Raw genomic sequence first — 18,208 nt, 5'->3', positions numbered from 1 at the left:
TGTTAGGCATAGTTTCCAATTCAAAGAAATAGTGTCTAAAATCAAAGTAACGTTCAATTATTACAGCGGAAAAGGAAAATCACAGTAGTTGGTGGTTAATACAGGAAAAAAAAAAACAGATATGCAAAGCTAATCGTTTTTGCTGACCAGTTAGTATAGGCAAATGTGTTGGTCTAAAAATTAAAATGTAAAAAAAAATAATGAGTAGTTATATCTATTCACTTTAACACACATTCAACCTTAGTAGATTATTTTAAAAAAGCGGGTGGAGGAGGGATTATCGAATGAAATCATTGACAGGATAATTGATCTGAAAAAGATTTGATAGTGACAGCTCTACTCCCTAAATTCCTACTTTTAACTATGTTCAAAATTGTCTGGTGAATTTTCAATTTTCTCGCAACTATTTGCACAAAAAGTACATCTTGTGAGTACTTTTTGCCACCTCTGTGTGTCCAAGTGTTCAGCGGCGCATCACACAGACATCAACAAAAGCTTGAACTTGATGTTTGCCACTGGAACTCTCTGTGGAATCTTTGCACGGCGCTCCAATTAAAACGGGACTTTGCTGAGTGAGCGCGACACGCCGTCTGCACGCCAACCCGTCCAACACAACGCACGCACACACAGAGCGTGTTGTAAAGCCGCACACACATAAATGCTGATGTTTGGGGAAATCATTAAGAATCCACTAAGTGGAGCTTGGTTTATAAAAGCATTTGTGTTCTGTTGATATTAGCGACTTTTGTGTGATGCTTTTTTTCTTGTTCATCACTTTTCTTTGGTCAGAGTAAGTCACAAGAATATAGGCTTTTTTTCTTTACATTTGATCGGCACAATGGCATCCCACAGGGCTCAATCCCAAGTCCTTTACTTTTTCATTTTCTCAAGCTCCTTCATATCTCTCGTGCAAAAAGGGCGACTGGAGATGGACTTACGTGTTTTTCCAAGCTCAGACTGGCGCAGACCTTCACCCTCTGGATAGACGGGCACCACGGTGATGGTGTAAGGGGTGTCTGAGAGGAGATTCCTCAGAACCGTGTTGGTGGTTCCTCCCGATACTTGCTCCTGATTGCATACAAACATAGCACCAATCAGGATGTGAGTGCTCAAATTGCCAACCCTTGGACACCGTTATTGCAAAAAAAAAAAAAAAAAAAAAATCTGTTAAATCTAGTGCTGCCAAGAGATTACAAATTGCGAGATTAATTAATTAAGATCTGAAACTAATTGATCTAATTAATGTTTTTTAAATCCCACCTAAAAATTTCTGAGAAAAAAACACAGATACAAAGATTGATAAACAAGAAAAAAAAGGCTTCCATCATTTATTTTCTTTGACAGATACAGTTGCAGCCATTGGTCAAGTCTCAAATGCTGGTTGTAACTTTTAGTTTCCCCCATCAGGTGTGATGCCCTTTTCTCCTGTCACCCAGCAAATAATTGGAAAAAAAAAAAAAAAAATCAAACTATGTTCATCCTGCCCATTGCAGACTTGCTGAAAAGTGGGGTGTTCTCGTGTTTCGTTTTGTAAAGAGCTTTTGCTATGGCCTGCTATAATAGCATCTATGTCGCTATCGCTAGCTGTGGGTTATGTATTTGGCTAAACTTGAGCTGCTTCTGTCGTAAACAAGCTCCTTTCAACGATGCATTAAAGGGATGTAATCAGCATATGGAAAGCATAAAGTTAGAGATTTATATATGATTAATGTGCTTAAAAAAATCATAAACTGTCATGAATTGATTGCAATTTATCTGTTATTTTGACACCTTTATAACGGAAAATCTTTGATCCATTTGAGAAAAAGATGATGGTCCAGCTATGGAACAAATGTGCTTTTAAGGGATTTCAAAGAGATCATTTTCGGGCCACCGAGTTGTCGGAATTACCGGACTTGAAAATGCACTTCAATTTTGTAGCTAATATTTGGCATAGGAAAGAAGAAGAAGGTAAACACGGGCACCAACCATGTCCTCGGCGCCGCCAGCAGCGGGCACGTAGAAGAGTCGATACTGGCGCACATTTCCCTCAGCTGGCTCCCAGGTGACCTTGAGTGTGCTGGTGGTAGGATCCGTCACCTTCAGGTTCTTGACTCCGCCCAGTGGTTCTGTGGAACAAAGCAAATATCAGTTTTCCAACTAGCAAGGCGCGACGACAAATTAGGGCTCAAGGCTTCCTCGGGGTAGTGCCCCTTAGTTGATGGCCTTACTCGTTTTGCCGTTGTCCGACATGCTCTTTCCCTCCATGTCGGGATAGATGGGCACCACCGTCACCGTGTATTCCGTGTCGGGCTGCAGTTCCCTCAGCATCGTGTTGGTTGCCATGCCTGATTCCTGAATCTGGGCAAACACATCGGAAATTGTTGAGCACAAGACTTCAAACAAAAGTAGAAAAGGACATGAGAAGGTCTCCACCATGAGCTGGTCTCCTCCCGTGACGGGCTTGTAGGTGATCCTGTAGTGGCGCACGTCGCCCTCGGCTGCGTCCCAGCGCACTCGCAGCGAGTTGGTGGTGGGGTCGCTCACGCGCAGGTTCTTCACGCCATCCAGAGGCTCTTTAAAAAAAAAAGATGAAGCTGAGAACATGACAGCTCAAACAATGTGGTTCTAGTGTCATTTTTTTAGCAGTAAGCAACCAAAATTATAAGTTTTAAGTTGATACCTTTTTAGTTCTATTATGTTTTTTGTGTCAGTTTCCAGGAAGTGCCAAATAAATAGCTTGAAGCAAGCACACTTTACCTTTTATTTGGAGAAAAGTGCACATGGAAGTATGGGAGCATTGGAAAAGACTATAAAAACTTTTTAAAAGTCTCATAATAAGCAATTTTATATTTTTAAATGGGTTTAAAACAAGTGTATTATTTTGTAGTATTATGTTGGTTATTGTGTATATTAAATTCTATGCCAGGGGTGTCCAAACCTTTTCCTTTGAGGGTCACACACAGGAAAACAGATTTTTTTTTTTTATACTTTAACATATTAAACATGGTAAAAAAAAAAAAAAAACTCAAGCAAGCAATTACACATTATATTTATCACGTCAGAATAAAAACTTCTACTTCAAGGCTTCACATTTTGATTTTTTTTCACATTTCTCATTTCGGTGACTACCATCAAACATTGTTATTAGTTTTTCTAATATAGCATTGCAAGCCATTTCAAGTATTTTTAATAATGCCTCTGGCAGCAAAAATTTGGATGACGGGCCGAAAATGGCCAACGACCAGGCTGTAGTTTGCAAACATCTGTTCCGTGCATCCTTGCTCGTTTCAGCATGCGTTCTGATTATTTTTGAGTTTGTGGAATAAGAATTAAAAAACAGAATCGACCAGTTTTTGTTTATCTCACGGTTATCAACAGGATTAGACATCATAGTGCGGACGCAGTCAGGTAACAACCAATCTGTTTACTGAATTAGATTATGCAAGTTTAAAAATGGTAAAAATTGATCCGTGATTGGTTGTTGCCTGAGCAACCATGATGTCATTTTCAGTAGCAAAATGCCCACCCCTTGAAATGAACAATTAAGCTTTTGCAGCTTAATTCTGATTCCGTAAACAGAATATCAGAATATATCAGAATGCTGTGTTTGGATAAATTTGGCCGCACAGCACAGATTATTGAAAATAATGTTTTGGGCTTGACTTCCCCTTGAAGGTGAAACCGCTTGGTTGTGCAAGAAATGCGATCGCCGCTGTGCGAGCACATTCCAGAACTTGTTGATCACGTCTCACAATGAAGTCCATGTCTCAACACTAGATTCAATTATTCAATTACGGACCGGCCCGGAATGCGAGCGCTCCGAGTCACACATTTTTCCCCGTTGGACACTTGCACTTACTGGTCTTGCCCTTGTCAGCTTGCAGGATGCCCTCCACGTCGGGGTAGATGGGCACCACGGCCACGTTATACACTGTGTCCGTGTCAAGGTTCCTCAGGATCACGCTGGTGGTGCCGCCTGACACCTCCTCCTGTTTGTGGTCAGATGAGACAAAGAAGAAACACTTGAGTATTGATTACATTTTCGTGTTACTCTCTCCATGTGCAAAAAATGACAGCGACGTAATACTGAATCATGGAGATTCAGCATCTCGACGGGATGGCGCATACCGTGAGTTTTTCTCCGTCAGGTTGCGCCGAATACGTGACCCTGTAGTTGCGCACGTTCCCCACTGCCGGCTCCCAGCGTACCGTCAACGTGTTGAAAGTGGGGTCCACCACCTGCAAATTCTTCACACCCCCAATCGGGTCTGGCAAGTGAAGGCAAAAATATTAGGTGGCAATTTTTTTAGAACAAAATGTACATTTTTTTACACAGCAAAAAGTGCCATTTAAAAATATACTTTCATCATCATGATATTAAGACCTTTTTTTTTAAGATCTAAAAAAACACCAAGTGCTACTCACTGGTCCTCCCATTTTCTGTCTGTGGCAATCCCTCCATCTCATGGTAGACAGGCACCACAGTGACGCTGTACTCGGTATCAGACTGCAGGTTCTTCAGCACCGTGGACGTGGTGGTTCCTGGCACCTGGTCCTGGATTAGGGAGGGACACACACAATAGCATTTATTTGAGGAAGATGCCCAAATTTTAGCTTGCAGACCGCATAGAGGAAAATATATTCCCAAGTGGGCCGGACCAATTAAATCATGGTATATATTTATATGACTTTAAAACCAAAAACTTCAAAGGTATTATTCTTTTTATCTGCATTATACTTTACATGACAAAATCATCTCACGGGCCGGATTAAACCCAATGGTGGGTCGGTTCTGGCCCGCAGGCCGTATGTTTGACACTATTCAATATGTGGTGTACTCAAGCAGTGGTTCTCAAATGGAAGTACATGTACCCCTGGGGTACGTGGAGGCACTTCAGAGTGGATGTGAGATTTTAACAGTGAAGAAGATTCTTCTTTTAAATCAAGGGCAAATTAATTGGAACAGGAATGAACTTAATTCAATTTGGAATCATTGCCTATAGCAGTGCTTCTCAATTATATTTTGCAAAGCCGCCCCACAGGAAAGAGAAAACCTTCAGTGCACCTTCCTCACCATGCGGCTAAAAATAACATTAATTTCAATAAAAACAGCAACACAGCATTTATACGGATTACAGGTTAGTCTAAAGCTGAAAAAAAATAACTAACTACAATTGCATCACAGTGCCTGAAATTTAAAAACAATGATGTCAATCCTTATTTGATTGCAATAACACCTCACATGGCAAAATCAAAGCCTTTTCCCTCAGGTCATGGCCCACTCCACTATTTGAGAAAAAATTGGCCTTTAGAGCAGATTTGATTGTCGATTATAGCATCAATTAAGTGAAAATACAGAGTGGGGACTCACCACATCCTGGTCTCCGCCCGCCGTCGGCATCCAGATGACGATATATTCACGCACGTTGCCCTCGGCCGGTTCCCAGCGCACATTTAGGCTACTGCTGGTTGGATCAAACACCTGAAGGTTCCTGACCATGCCCAGCGGTTCTGACAGAGCAAACAGCGCAACCTTCACTTACCACCTGTAGTCTTTCTCTGTACTCCAAATGCAAAAAGTGGAAAAAAAATGATGATTGATTTTTAAGGGCAAACACTCACTGGTCTTGCCCTTGTTGGTCAGACTAGGACCGTCGCCCTCAGCGTAGACGGGCACCACCGTGACAGTGTAACGGGTGTCGGGGAGGAGCTTCTCCAGAACGGTGCTGGTCGTGCTTTCGGACACTTGCTCCTACAAAATGACATCAGCGCTCTTACATGGGGTCTTTTTGGCACACGAGAAGTATTTTGCCAATCCTAAGATCTTTCAATCAAAAGCATTTCACATAAGAAAAAGCGTTGAAAGACAATGGGGAGCTGAAATTTCATCCAGATAGTGAAAAGATAATACATTTCCTCCCGCCTCTGACCTACGAGTTTGATATTCTCGGTCGGCACTCACTACAATCTCCAAACCACCATCTTCCGGGACGTAGATGACTTTGTAGCCCTGAACGTTCCCGTCGGCGGGGTTCCAGGTGACCGTCAAGGTGGTGATGGTTGGGTTGGTCACCTGCATGGTGCCCACACCGCCAAGAGGTACTGCGAGGAGATTTTTGAAAACAATTCAATATGACAGCAGCACAATAGTACATGTAAACAAAGCATTCATTTGAGGGCACCACAGTATTACAGTTCGCCTTCGCTATAATGCAGTTCTGCTTTTGTGACCTTGAGGTTCCACATTTGTTATTATTCTGATTGTGCAATGAATTCAGCATCCTGATAGCCACTGAGAACGAATTCGCTCTTTGTTCGGCATCCTGATTGACTAATGAGTTGTAAGCCATTTTTTTGTTTGTTGATAGAAAAAATAATTGCTACCAGGCAGAATAAAGCATTGAGATGAAGAAAATGGATGAATCTTTGTTTTTATTTCTCACATAAATGTTTTTGCCTTTGGTTCAATTCAACAAAACTTATTTTTTTAATTTATTTTGATGGTTTGAATTTTGAGAGTGTATTTTAATGAGACATACCTATGAAAATATTCACCACTGTCCGGGAAAATTATCAACTGTTTTCGTGTATTATTCGGCTATATATTATTATTTCGTGTATTATTGTAATTAGAAACTATTTTCATGAACAGTTTTATAGTTTTTATAAATCATATTTTGTTCACTTAAAATCTTTTCTAATGTGTTTTTTCATCTTTATTCCATTTACAGCATTTTTTTAATTTCCTGCATACATGTATATATATATATATATATATATATATATATATATATATATATATATATATATATATATATATATATATATATATATATATATATATATATATACACATATATATATATATATATATATATACATATATATATATATATATATATATATATATATATATATATATATATATATATATATATATATATACTGTATATGCAAAAACTTTTGAAAAATACTGTGAATAGAAAAATGATTAAAAAACACATTAAAAACATTTTAAATGAATGAAAAAAGCATTCATAAAATTGTTCATGCAAATACATGTATAAAAACAAAGAAAAAATACACTGTAAATCGAAAAACGTGTAAAGTATAATAATGATAAACGAAGGGAAAAACATTTAAAACATACTGTAAACAAAAAATTTCATATTAAAAAACGAAAATAAGCAACAGAAAAAAAAACTCAATTTTGCTTAATTTACATATTGAGGGCCTTTTTTTCTAATATAATATCCACGATAAATGTGGGAACATTGTCTTCCTCTGAGTCAACATACTGTACCATGATCATATATCACATAAGCATTGACTCACGAGTCTTTCCGTTCTCGGTCTGGCGTTTTCCCTCCCTGGCCGGGTAGACGGGCAACACGGACACGGCGTAAGCGGTGTCGGGCTGCAGGTTCCTGAGGATAATGTCGGTGGTGGCGGCAGGAACTTGCTCCTGTGCGAAGTCACGCGGTTAAAAACCCGCCGACGGACACCGAGGCTGATTTTCCGAGCGGCGTTCTCACCATTTCCTCGCGGCCACCGGCGACGGGCACGAAGAAGACTTTGTATAAGCGAACAGCTCCGTCGGCCGGTTCCCATTTGACGTTGAGTGAGGTCATGGTCGGGTTTGTCACCTGTAGGTTCTTAACGCCGCCTAGGGGTCCTGAAAGTCAACACGGTTAAGATCCATATATTGGCCGCTCAGACGCAAACACACCGTCGGCTAAATTTTGGCATTTTTCCACGCGTTAATGCTTACTTGTCCTTCCGTTTTCCGACATAATCTTTCCATCGCCCTCGGCGTAGACGGGCACAAGGGAGACGGTGTACAGGGTGTCGGGCTGTAGGCCCCTCAGGACGGTGCTGGTGGTGCCTGCTGACACTTGCTCCTAAAACCCAGACGTGATCCGGTCATCTTTCCGAAAACAAACCAGAACCTCATCTGTGAGCCACCAAAGGAGATTCCGAACATCCCAGTTTCAATTTCAATTTTTCAATTTGTAACTACAGCAACTCGGATCAATACAAAGAAAAGGAATGACAGAATATGTCCCCACAGCGGTAGGAGATCTGTAGCTGCAAACATATCTCCTCGCGAGCAAAGACTTTAAATTGTCTTGTCTTCCTTCCTATATGTTTTTATTAAGTGTTTTCATTTTCTTGATCTGACAGAAATTAATGTTTTGCTAGTGCTAGATATTTGAATACAAACTTGGAAATTAAAAATGGAAATTCAAATTTAAAGTGCTAACTTCTGAATTTTTTATTTTAGTCCAGAAATTCAAATTTAAACTAAAACAAACAAACTAAAAAATTATCATAACAGTTCAAGTCCTCAAATTGAAATGTGCCATTTGAGTTTCCATTGGCTCGTCTGAAACGACGGCCCCGCCCACAGGAGGGTGGCGGTGCTCCTACCAGTCCTACCATGCTCTCGGCGCCGCCGGCTGCAGGGGCGTAGATGACCTTGTACTCCTTCACGCGGCCCTCGGCCGGCTCCCAGCGCACGTTGAGCGTGGTCATGGTGGGGTTGAGCACCTGAAGGTTCCTCACACCCCCCAGAGGCTCTGCGGGAACATACGCCAGTTAAGAAAACCAATGTAAATTCCGAACCATAAGCCGCTACTTTTTTCTCGTACTTTGAACCCTGTGTCTTATAATCCAGTGCTGTTTATCAGCAGTTTTTTTTTTTTTTTTTTACAAGCCAGTAGGGGGCAATCCCCCGGTAAGCAAAGGGAGACAGTGGTGGTACCTCTACTTATGAAATTATTTCAGAAGAGAACAGTGAGTGAGAAGTAAGGCATGGTAGGAAAAAGTTGAACTTTTTGCATTACAAATTTGTGCACTCAAGGGTCGAAGGGAAACGAAGAGCATCATGGGTAATAAATTTGCTCCAGCACCGGAGGGGAAACATGGCGGTTTGTGAAGACGTATTACATTACCGTTATTTTTGAGCGAGTGCTTGCGTCTCGTCACTCATTATTATACATTATCAATTTTCGCATTGAATTTTCCAAGGAGTTCATTTTGGAATGTGAATTTTTTGTAACAAGAGGTGTTCGTCAGTAGAGGTACCGCTGTATTGATTTTGAGTTTGAACTGTTATTTTACTGGCCACCAGGGGGCACTCTCTACTAGTAAACAGAATGGGGCATGTGACTCTTGTGTTGGTGCAGTATTCTAACAGTCCAAGTGTGTCGGTTTTATGGTGAAAATATGTTGGTGCTGCTCTTATTTCTAAACATATATTTATGTAGGTTCAGTCTGTTGATAACCAAGTTTTGACATTTAAAAGTCTCCCATGTAGCATCTTTCTGCATAAATATCTGATGTCACAACCTGCATCTTATAGTCCAGTGCGGCCTAGCAAAAATCTGTTTTCTGTGAAATTTTTGTTTGCGGCTTATACTCGGAAAAATACGGTATGTCCCCTATGTGTGCATGTTCCTCACTGGTTCTTCCATCGGCGGAAACATCTCTGCTGGGACCGGTGGCGTAAATGGCGGTCATGGTGACCCGGTACGGCGTGTCGGGCGTCAGCTTCTGCAGGACCGTGCTGGTCTTCTTGCCTCCCACCTGCGTCTGTGTACATTCCGAGAACCTCAGCAACTTGCCCTCGCTTGAATTCCGAAACGGAGTGAGTGTCGACGTACCACGATCGGCTCGCCTCCGGTCAGCGGCGAGTAGGCGATCTTGTAGTTCTGCACGGGTCCGGGGGCCGGGTCCCACTTGACGGCCAGGGTGCTGACGGTGGCGTTGTAAACACGCATATTGCGAGGAGGCTCCGGTCGTACTGAGGTTGCAACATACGCACAAAAACAAAGTCAAGCGCTGGAGAAGATGGTTGTGTGCATGAGGATGAGGATGATGAAGGTGATGATGATGATGATGAAGGCAAGGCAGTGACAATTCCACTCCAGAGACTGGTGTTGATCACTAAAAAGGTTTGGTGTCATAGGATTGATCACAACCTGACACTTGTATTGGGAAGTGATAATGAAGTACTCATTTTACTGTCCTTAACTCATTCAATCCCAAAGACGTATTTTTAAGTTTTCTGTTTTTTTCTTTAAGAGTCCAGACATCAAATTCCAGGTACTTTTTTTTTTCAACTGTTTGGCCCTGGGCTGGTAGTGAATGAGTTAATTTAATTAGGCATCAAAGTCCACCCATTTTTATTCATCTTAGTGGGCGGCCATTTTACCATTTGCTGTCACCTGAAATTGACGATAAGAGCATGAGAAATTCATATCATATGATCTTCTCCGTGACAACCAAACCGACAGTCGCCCATGCAACATGTTTAATGATGACGATGATGATGATGATGTCACAGCTAATGTGATGAGGCCATGAGGTTACATGAAATGAATCAGAGATGCATGATGGATGGACAGGAATTAAGGTGTTATTTTTCTTTACTACACTGGTTCAAATACAAGAATGTTGGAATTTTTCGTCCAATCAGAGTTCAGCATATATGCGTTGCCATGCCAATGTATTCTGCCCAAGGCCATCATAATCAGCGGAACTGAAATTATAAAAGCAGTGAGATTGTTTCTTTTACTAATTCTGTTTCACATTCATCGTCATAGGGACAAATGGCCGTCCCTTTGTGATGTCAGCATTTGTGAGTCCTCTGATTGGCTGTTCAGAGTACATTAAAGCACACTGCATGTGAGTCTAACAATTTTAAACACTTCTGTAGATTTTCGAGCAGTTTTGAGTTTCACTTTTTCTGAATCACGCATATTTTGTTCATGAGTGATAATAGCAATGAACGAGAGTGTCTGATTTGATGGACACACACACATGCAATTGTGAAGGGGGGAAAAAAACAGGAGCATTTTCATTGACATACCGTTGACGGCCTTCAACACTACAAAGAGAAAATGACACATGACATATTGTATATTACGGTGTATAACACTGTAAAATGTTCAAGAGATAGGCATGACATTTATGAAGTAACCTAAACTACAAAGAGACGTTATATTGCGTCTTAAATATTTCACGTTGTGAACTTTTTACACAAGGTCAAATTCAGTTCAACAATAAAACTTAAGTTTATGTTTAAGGAGCATTACAGGTTCGTCTAAAACGGAAAAAAAATAACCAAGTGCAAAAAAATGCCTGATTTAAAAAATCTAATCCTTATTTTATTGCAATAACAGATCACATTTTGTTGTGATTATATTTACCCTTATGGAACAAAAGTGTGGTTAAGGAGCGAGGACTCACACGTGCGCTGGTTTCCCATCAAGTCTTCGCTTTCGGACTCATCCGGATAAATGGCCGTCACGGTGACCGTGTACTCGGTATCCGGGTCCAGGTTCTCCAGCAGATGCGACGTCTCGTCGTTACCCAAGATGGACTGCGTGGCGACAGATACGAAACAACGTGAAAACACTTGAGTGAGGGCGGGCCTCGCGAGATGAACAAATTCCGTTTCCAAGGTGTACATTTTTTCCCCCAAAAATGAATTTCAAAAGTATGGGTGCGTCCTATACACCAGTGGTTCTCAACGGGGGTCCGTGGCCTGACTGCAGGAGGTCCGTGAAATAATTTGGGTTATTAATAAAAAATATATTTCTATTTACTTTATATTAAATTGTAGCTGTATTCTGACTCTTCAATAAAGCAACCGATTCAACCAGTTGAATATATTTTAAAAAATTAAAAATTTGTCGAATAGACCAACATAATCCATGTCATCATCAAAGACCTTCATTATTTAGTGACTAAATATTTGGTAGCAACCTGTTGTGATAAGGAAGTGTGCAATTTGCAATATAACTTCAGTATGGCTGAAAAGTAACAAAAAAACTTGTAGTCAAATTGAATACGTTGGTGAATAATAAGGGTACTTATGTTTGGCTTAAATTATTGTTTTGTTTTGTTTCCACTGATTCCATTACGTTTGAGAACCCCTTCTCTCTACAAACGGCGCAAGGTTTTTTTTCTTCTCACTCACAGACTGGAAGTCGGTTTGTCCTTTCTTCGCCCAGCCGATGCGGTAGAGCGCCACGTCGGGCGCTCCGTGCTCCCATGTGGCCCTGAAGGAGGTCAGATCCACGTCGGAGAACCTGAGATTCTTCGGGGCGGGAACAACGTCTGTTGACAGAAAGCAGCAGGAGAGCACCTGACACGTTAACTCCTTGTAAACGGCTCGTTAAAAAAGAGATTGGAAAAATGAACATTCCTTGTTGGATTAGTCACTGAAAAAAAAAGTGCGGCAGACCTGTCACCGCCATTCCGAGCATTGGGTTGCCGGGACCCTCATCGTACACGGGGGTCACGGCAACGTCGTACTCCGTCTGCGAGGTGAGGCCCGGCAGGTTCAGGCTGGTGACGTCGCCGAGGACTTCAAGCTGTTGCGGGAACATTTCCAGACACGTTGATGATAATGACACGGTAATAGCTGAACATTAATCAGACAAGTAAACCCTGACTCTGTTTGTCTTCAATTTGTGGCAGATTTTCAAGCCAGCGTAATTCATAGCTTTTTATAGAGCCAAGTCGGAGTTTAGAGTTGGCTGCTTTTTGTGTCGTACCACATTGTGCCACAACATCCCTGGTGGCAGCACTAAGCACTGCTGGATAAGAAGCAAAATAAACCAAGAAAACATGTCCCCATGAATGAGTAAAAGTTGTTTTCCCCCCAGAACAGAAACAATTTATTTAGCATTTATGCTAAATTGTATTAGCATCCCTATGGTGTTTTGTACCATATGTTAGCATTCAGCAAGTGGGCTAGCTAGATAAACTGTCATAGTTGTTGTTTGTTCTGTTTGTCTGTGCTGCTGTTCCTTGTACGTTTAAGTGATGGTTGTAGGAAGGTTTAAAATTATTGTAAAAATGATGCTAATTTCTGTTAGCTTATTTTCGGCATGTAGCATTTTATATATATATATATATATATATATATATATATATATATATATATATATATATATATATATATATATATATACACACACACACACACACATAAATGTATAGGGGTAAAAATCTTTCCGATTTTTGGCTCTACACTTTGATTTTCAATTCAAAACTTTTGATTCAATTAACAACTTCTGCTTTCGTTCCATTCCATTCCTGCTTCCATCAGCTTTGCAAGACAGAATAACAAAGGAAGATAAAATGCTGTTATTTTTTTATTTTACATTTACAAAATTTTCAATTGTAAGAAACGTGCCATAACATCTACGTGTAAACAACTGTCACTTTTTGAAGCTAGCTGTAAATTTAATAGCTTTGGTATTATAAAATGAGATTAGATTTTGGGACATTTTACCTCAATTGAATCATGGTAAATCATGGAGTATTCTGATTCTTGAGTGAATGTATTTTTTTTGTCACACTCCTAACATATATATATATATATATATATATATATATATATATATATATATATATATATATATATATATATATATATATATATATATATATATATATTTTTTTTTTTTTTCTTATTGTAATGTGGTTTTGCAGTATGTAATAGTTCTGGCACGAGGGGAATGTTCTCAGATGAGCTGGAGCATATTTGACATTTGGAGGAGGTGAAAGCACATTTGATACACCGAAGGCTTTTTCCATTCTGGCGGGAGTCGGACGTACGGCAGCAGACAGCAAAGACGTTGGCCGAGTTCCGGCCCGGAGGAGAGCAGGAGGCTCGGGCTTTAATCCCCAAGAAGACGAGCGAGCGGAGCTGCTTCGTGTCATCCATCAACAACGACACGTCGGAAAAGTTTGAGCGGCCGGTCGGCGTGCCGTGTGATTCAACCCAGACGCTTTGTCCTCCCCATGGGCAAGCAGGAGGAATAATGAGGACGGAGTGGCAGTGGGATGATGGCTGGCGGGGGAGGCGAGAGAAGTGGGGGGGGGGGGCTCCCGGCAGCCTCTCTCATCGCGCGTCTCCATTTTCCACAACTTAATCAGGCGCAATCGGCTTCCTTCCTTCCTAACAACTTTAACAGCTAGCTAATCCGCGGAAGAACCACGTCACCTAATTACTCCTATCCCCAACTCATCAACTATAAACTCTCAAGTTCTAAAAACTCTAACTTAAGTACAAGTCTTTAAATCCTAGGGGAAATTTTGACCCAACTTGGGCTTTTTGACGTTTTTGATGTATGGCATCAAAGGAAAAGCATACAAAAAAAAACTAGGAGGCTAAAATATGGAATTGTGAAAACAACGACTCAATATGCCAGGCTGCCGTCCCTTCTAAATGCTTGCAGATGCGAGTCGAGGGGTACAACCTACGGAGTCAAAATTAGCCCATGTCGGGCTCATTTATTCAAAATTGGAAATGATAGCTAGATAGATCTAACAGCCTGTTAATGCTCGATCTTGATGGATGGATGGATGGATGGATGGATGGATGGATGGATGGATGGATGGATAGATAGATAGATAGATAGATAGATAGATAGATAGATAGATAGATAGATAGATAGATAGATAGATAGATAGATAGATAGATAGATAGATAGATGGATAGATAGATAGATAGATAGATAGATAGATAGATAGATAGATAGATAGATAGATAGATAGATAGATAGATAGATAGATGGACATTTTGAGGGTAATCATAACGCCAGGCTAGTGAAATGACCGCGGACCCCCAAGGGTTAAATATGAAATAGACTTTGAAGTACTTAAAGCGGAAGTTTGTAGTTTAAAAAAAGAAAAGGAAAAAAATAGGAACTCAATCATGGGGATCATTTTCCCCTATTTTGGTGAGCAGTGCAATTCCGACAAAGCGTGTGGCATTCATCAACGCAGAAGTGGGTTAGATCTGGGAGATTTGGTATTTTTGCAGGCACATTTACATCAAGACAGTTTGAATAAACGAGTGTTGCTTTTACCTCTTTGGCGTCAGCGTCCTCGGGCTTGTACGTGATGATGTACTTGCGCACCAGGCCGGGCGCTGCGTCCCAGTTGAGTTTCATGCTGCTGTGAGTCACGCCAGTGATCCTCAGGGCACCAGAGGGCGGCATGGGCACTAGGGGGGGGGAAATCAAGTACCTCAAGTAATCATTTATTTTAGTACTTTAGTACCTTATTAATCAAATACTTTGGTATTTTAGTATGCAAGTAATTATTTACTCAATTAACCCCAAACTAATCTATTACTTTGGTACTTTAGTGCCTAAAGTAATCAATTACCTTAGTACCTCAACTATTGAATTAATCAATTACTTTAATATTATAGTATCTCATGTAATCATTTATTTTACTATTTTAAGTACTGAATTATTCAATTGCTTGGGTATTTTAGTAGTGAAGTAATCAATTACTTTAGTCCTTCATTACTTTGAGTACTAAGTAAACAATTACTTTGGTAATTTAGTACCAAAAGTAAAAAAATACTTCAGTATTTTAGTACCTCAAGTACTAAATTCATCCATCACTTTGGTACTTTACTACCTCAAGTAAAAAAATACTTTAATACTTTAATGTCTAAAGTAATCATTGACTTTAGTACTACATTAATCAATTAATTTTGTATTTTAGTACCTCAAGTATTCAATTACTTCAGAACTTTAGTACCCTAAGTACTAAATTTATCAAATACTTAGATACTTTAGTCACTAAGCACTTAAAAAATAATTATTTCTATACTTAATTACCTAATTACCTAATTACCTAAAGTAATGATTTAGAAATTTAATTTAATTTGATAACATTTAGTAATTATTTAGAAATTAATTAATTTAGAACTGGTAATTTTAGATCCTGCTTTATCCATACAATTAATCTTCACTACTTTAGCACCTCAAGTACTGAATTAATCAAGTACTGGGAAAAAAAGTTACCTTTGGTTTTTTTTTTTCCCTGTCAGGGGTCACCCAGGCGAGTCACTCGCCTGATTTTTTTGGCCCGGTTTGTACAGCGGATGGCCTTCCTGACGCAACTCACCATTTTTAGCTAAGGTCTAGAGCAACAAATAAAGCCTAGAAAAAACACGATGACCGATGTACATGACCTATTCTACCACCCACGCTAATCTTCCCATCATTTGCGCTATTTAAGTCCACTTTTGAGGCCACAGGGCCACATTTGAAACATCACACTCATTATGACGCGTCAACCTCAACATTTTCAGTAGGTGATATCCCACTAAAATGTTTCCCAAAAAGGGATTTTTTTTCTTCGATACAAAGAATGGAATGTCACTGAATTTGCCTCAACATTTTTAACAGAAACCCTTGACTTAGCATTTTTTTAAGTTAATACAATTAAACAGGCAATTTGTCGTCTAGTTACTTGTTTGAATTTTTTATAGTGTTTAATCCTTTCAAGTAAATATTAAAAATAATAATGTGCCCGTTGCGTCTTTCTATTTCTATGTATGCAGGCCTCAGAAGAAAAGGTATGGACACCCCCGCTTTAGGTAATTCAGAACTAAAGTAATCCATTATTTTAGGTATTTAGGGACTACAATTACTTCAGGTACAAAGGTCAGTATTTATCTAAAGTAATTGATTACTAAATGAATTTAGTAACAGCCAATTTTAGACACTCTTTAGCCAAAACCTGAAAAGAAATTGTTAAAAAATATATATGAATATCTGGGATTGAATGAGTGGACTCTCGAAAAAACGTAAATATACATCTTTGGGATTGAATGAGTTAATAGATTGATTTGAAAATGCTAATATTTGATAGGGGTGCTGATAACTACCGACGGTCTGATCAAATTGCCTGAAAATATTTTGGGTGGTTGTTGAGCATAAAAACAAGCTTTTCTTGTGTTTTTCTCCGGCTCGCTGGTGTTTTCTCAAGAGAATGTCCCACATGTTAGAAATTGTGCCACGGTATGTAAACTTGTACGCAAGTGGCGTCCCCCACCTCTGCTATCGATTTAGAAATCAAGTCCAGATGATGTTTGTGTTGTCACCTCAACAGTGAGACTGGGAAGCTTGCTTTCAAAATGGATTCCCGCACACTTTCCCACTCAGTGATGTCATCCAATGATAATCAAGTGATGTCATTTCCTAACTTTCAATAACTTTTGGATACTATCATATCAAATGTTTCTAAAACGTTTTTCAATCATGTACCCCCTGTGAAATATTTTTTTTGCCAAGTACCCTCCAACCCTGGGGTCCCCAAACAGAGGTTCGCGGCCCTTGTACTGGCCCATGGATCAACATCCGAAATATTTTTTTTTCCATTTATGTATCATCTAAGTTCGAAAGATATTTTATTTTGAAAAAACTTTTTTTTATTTTGAAAACTGAGTCGAATCTTCTGAATTCTCTTTTGAGCGCCAAAATGTCACCCATAGAATGACAAACTCAGTAAGAAATGGATGTCTTTGGAAAATGTTCTGGGCTTACACATTTAGTTGAAGAAAAAAATGTGCCATCTGTGTCTCGAGTTATTAAAATTTGCTAATCATTTTTAGGAGGCATCTCCAGGAGTAATTTATTCAGAAGATAAATGTTTTAATTCAGGCTGGTCTGCCGGAAAATTGCTGAGATTTAGCAATAGATTGCTTCATCTTCCAATTAATTTAGTTTTAGTTTGAAAAGAAAAATGAACCATCTGTGTCTCAAGTTATTGAAATGTGCAAATACTGTATATTTTTAGTGGTATTCGGCAGGTGTGTTTTATTCAGGAACTCAAGAAGAAAGATGGTGTAACATCTTCTGTTTTAATTCTGACTGGTCTGCTGGAAAATTACGCAAATTTAGCAAAAGATTGCTTCATGTTCCAATTAATTTGCACCTAGTTTGAAAAGAAAAGTATGGAAAAAACTGTAGAGCAGGGGTTTCAAAGTCATGTTTTAATCATGTTTTAATCGTTGTAGATCCAGTTTCAGTTAGAGGGTCGTTATTACTGTGAAAGCCAATGATTGGAAGAATCACTATTTGGCCAGCTTTGAAAAAAATGCTCAAAAGGAGGATCTGTGCAAAAAAAAAAAAAGTTTTAATAAAATTATTGGAGTAGAAGTTGAAAATTTGATATTTTAGCCAGAAACTTGAATTCCTAATTAGGATTTGGCAGGCCAGATCTGGCCCCCGGGCCTTGACTTTGACACTTGTGTATTTAGCAATGTAGAAATAAGAGCAGTGGCAACATATTTTCAGCGTGACACACTTGGATCGTTGGAATATCGCCCCAACAAAACAGTAACACACCTGATTGTGTTTACTAATAGAGAGTGCTCCCTGGTGGTGAGCAAAATAGCAGT

The 18,208-nt window shown here is 39.5% G+C and overlaps 1 protein-coding gene across 1 annotated transcript in view; it reads right to left on the bottom strand.

The window, feature by feature from the left end:
• col12a1b (collagen, type XII, alpha 1b) overlaps window positions 1-18,208 on the bottom strand; it is a 101,742-nt gene that overhangs the window by 32,931 nt on the left and 50,603 nt on the right. Inside the window, exons 24-44 of the mRNA XM_088403185.1 lie at window positions 14,874-15,010; window positions 12,236-12,365; window positions 11,969-12,108; window positions 11,236-11,368; window positions 10,856-10,873; window positions 9,648-9,787; window positions 9,447-9,576; window positions 8,413-8,561; window positions 7,754-7,883; window positions 7,518-7,657; window positions 7,318-7,447; window positions 5,945-6,084; window positions 5,605-5,734; window positions 5,354-5,493; window positions 4,408-4,537; window positions 4,111-4,250; window positions 3,842-3,971; window positions 2,416-2,555; window positions 2,211-2,340; window positions 1,969-2,108; window positions 939-1,068 (exon numbers count right to left, since the gene is read on the bottom strand). Coding sequence (XP_088259311.1) covers window positions 939-1,068; window positions 1,969-2,108; window positions 2,211-2,340; window positions 2,416-2,555; window positions 3,842-3,971; window positions 4,111-4,250; window positions 4,408-4,537; window positions 5,354-5,493; window positions 5,605-5,734; window positions 5,945-6,084; window positions 7,318-7,447; window positions 7,518-7,657; window positions 7,754-7,883; window positions 8,413-8,561; window positions 9,447-9,576; window positions 9,648-9,787; window positions 10,856-10,873; window positions 11,236-11,368; window positions 11,969-12,108; window positions 12,236-12,365; window positions 14,874-15,010 — 2,727 coding nt within the window. The remainder of the gene's footprint in view (window positions 1-938; window positions 1,069-1,968; window positions 2,109-2,210; window positions 2,341-2,415; window positions 2,556-3,841; window positions 3,972-4,110; window positions 4,251-4,407; window positions 4,538-5,353; window positions 5,494-5,604; window positions 5,735-5,944; window positions 6,085-7,317; window positions 7,448-7,517; window positions 7,658-7,753; window positions 7,884-8,412; window positions 8,562-9,446; window positions 9,577-9,647; window positions 9,788-10,855; window positions 10,874-11,235; window positions 11,369-11,968; window positions 12,109-12,235; window positions 12,366-14,873; window positions 15,011-18,208) is intronic.

The sequence above is a fragment of the Hippichthys cyanospilos genome, chromosome 20 (assembly GCF_059441005.1).
Source record: "Hippichthys cyanospilos isolate Australia breed blue-spotted pipefish chromosome 20, RoL_Hcya_1.0, whole genome shotgun sequence".
In the NCBI taxonomy this organism is placed as follows: Eukaryota; Metazoa; Chordata; class Actinopteri; order Syngnathiformes; family Syngnathidae; genus Hippichthys; species Hippichthys cyanospilos.
Note: the sequence above shows the minus strand (reverse complement) of the source record. Positions and strands in the feature narration are given on the sequence as shown.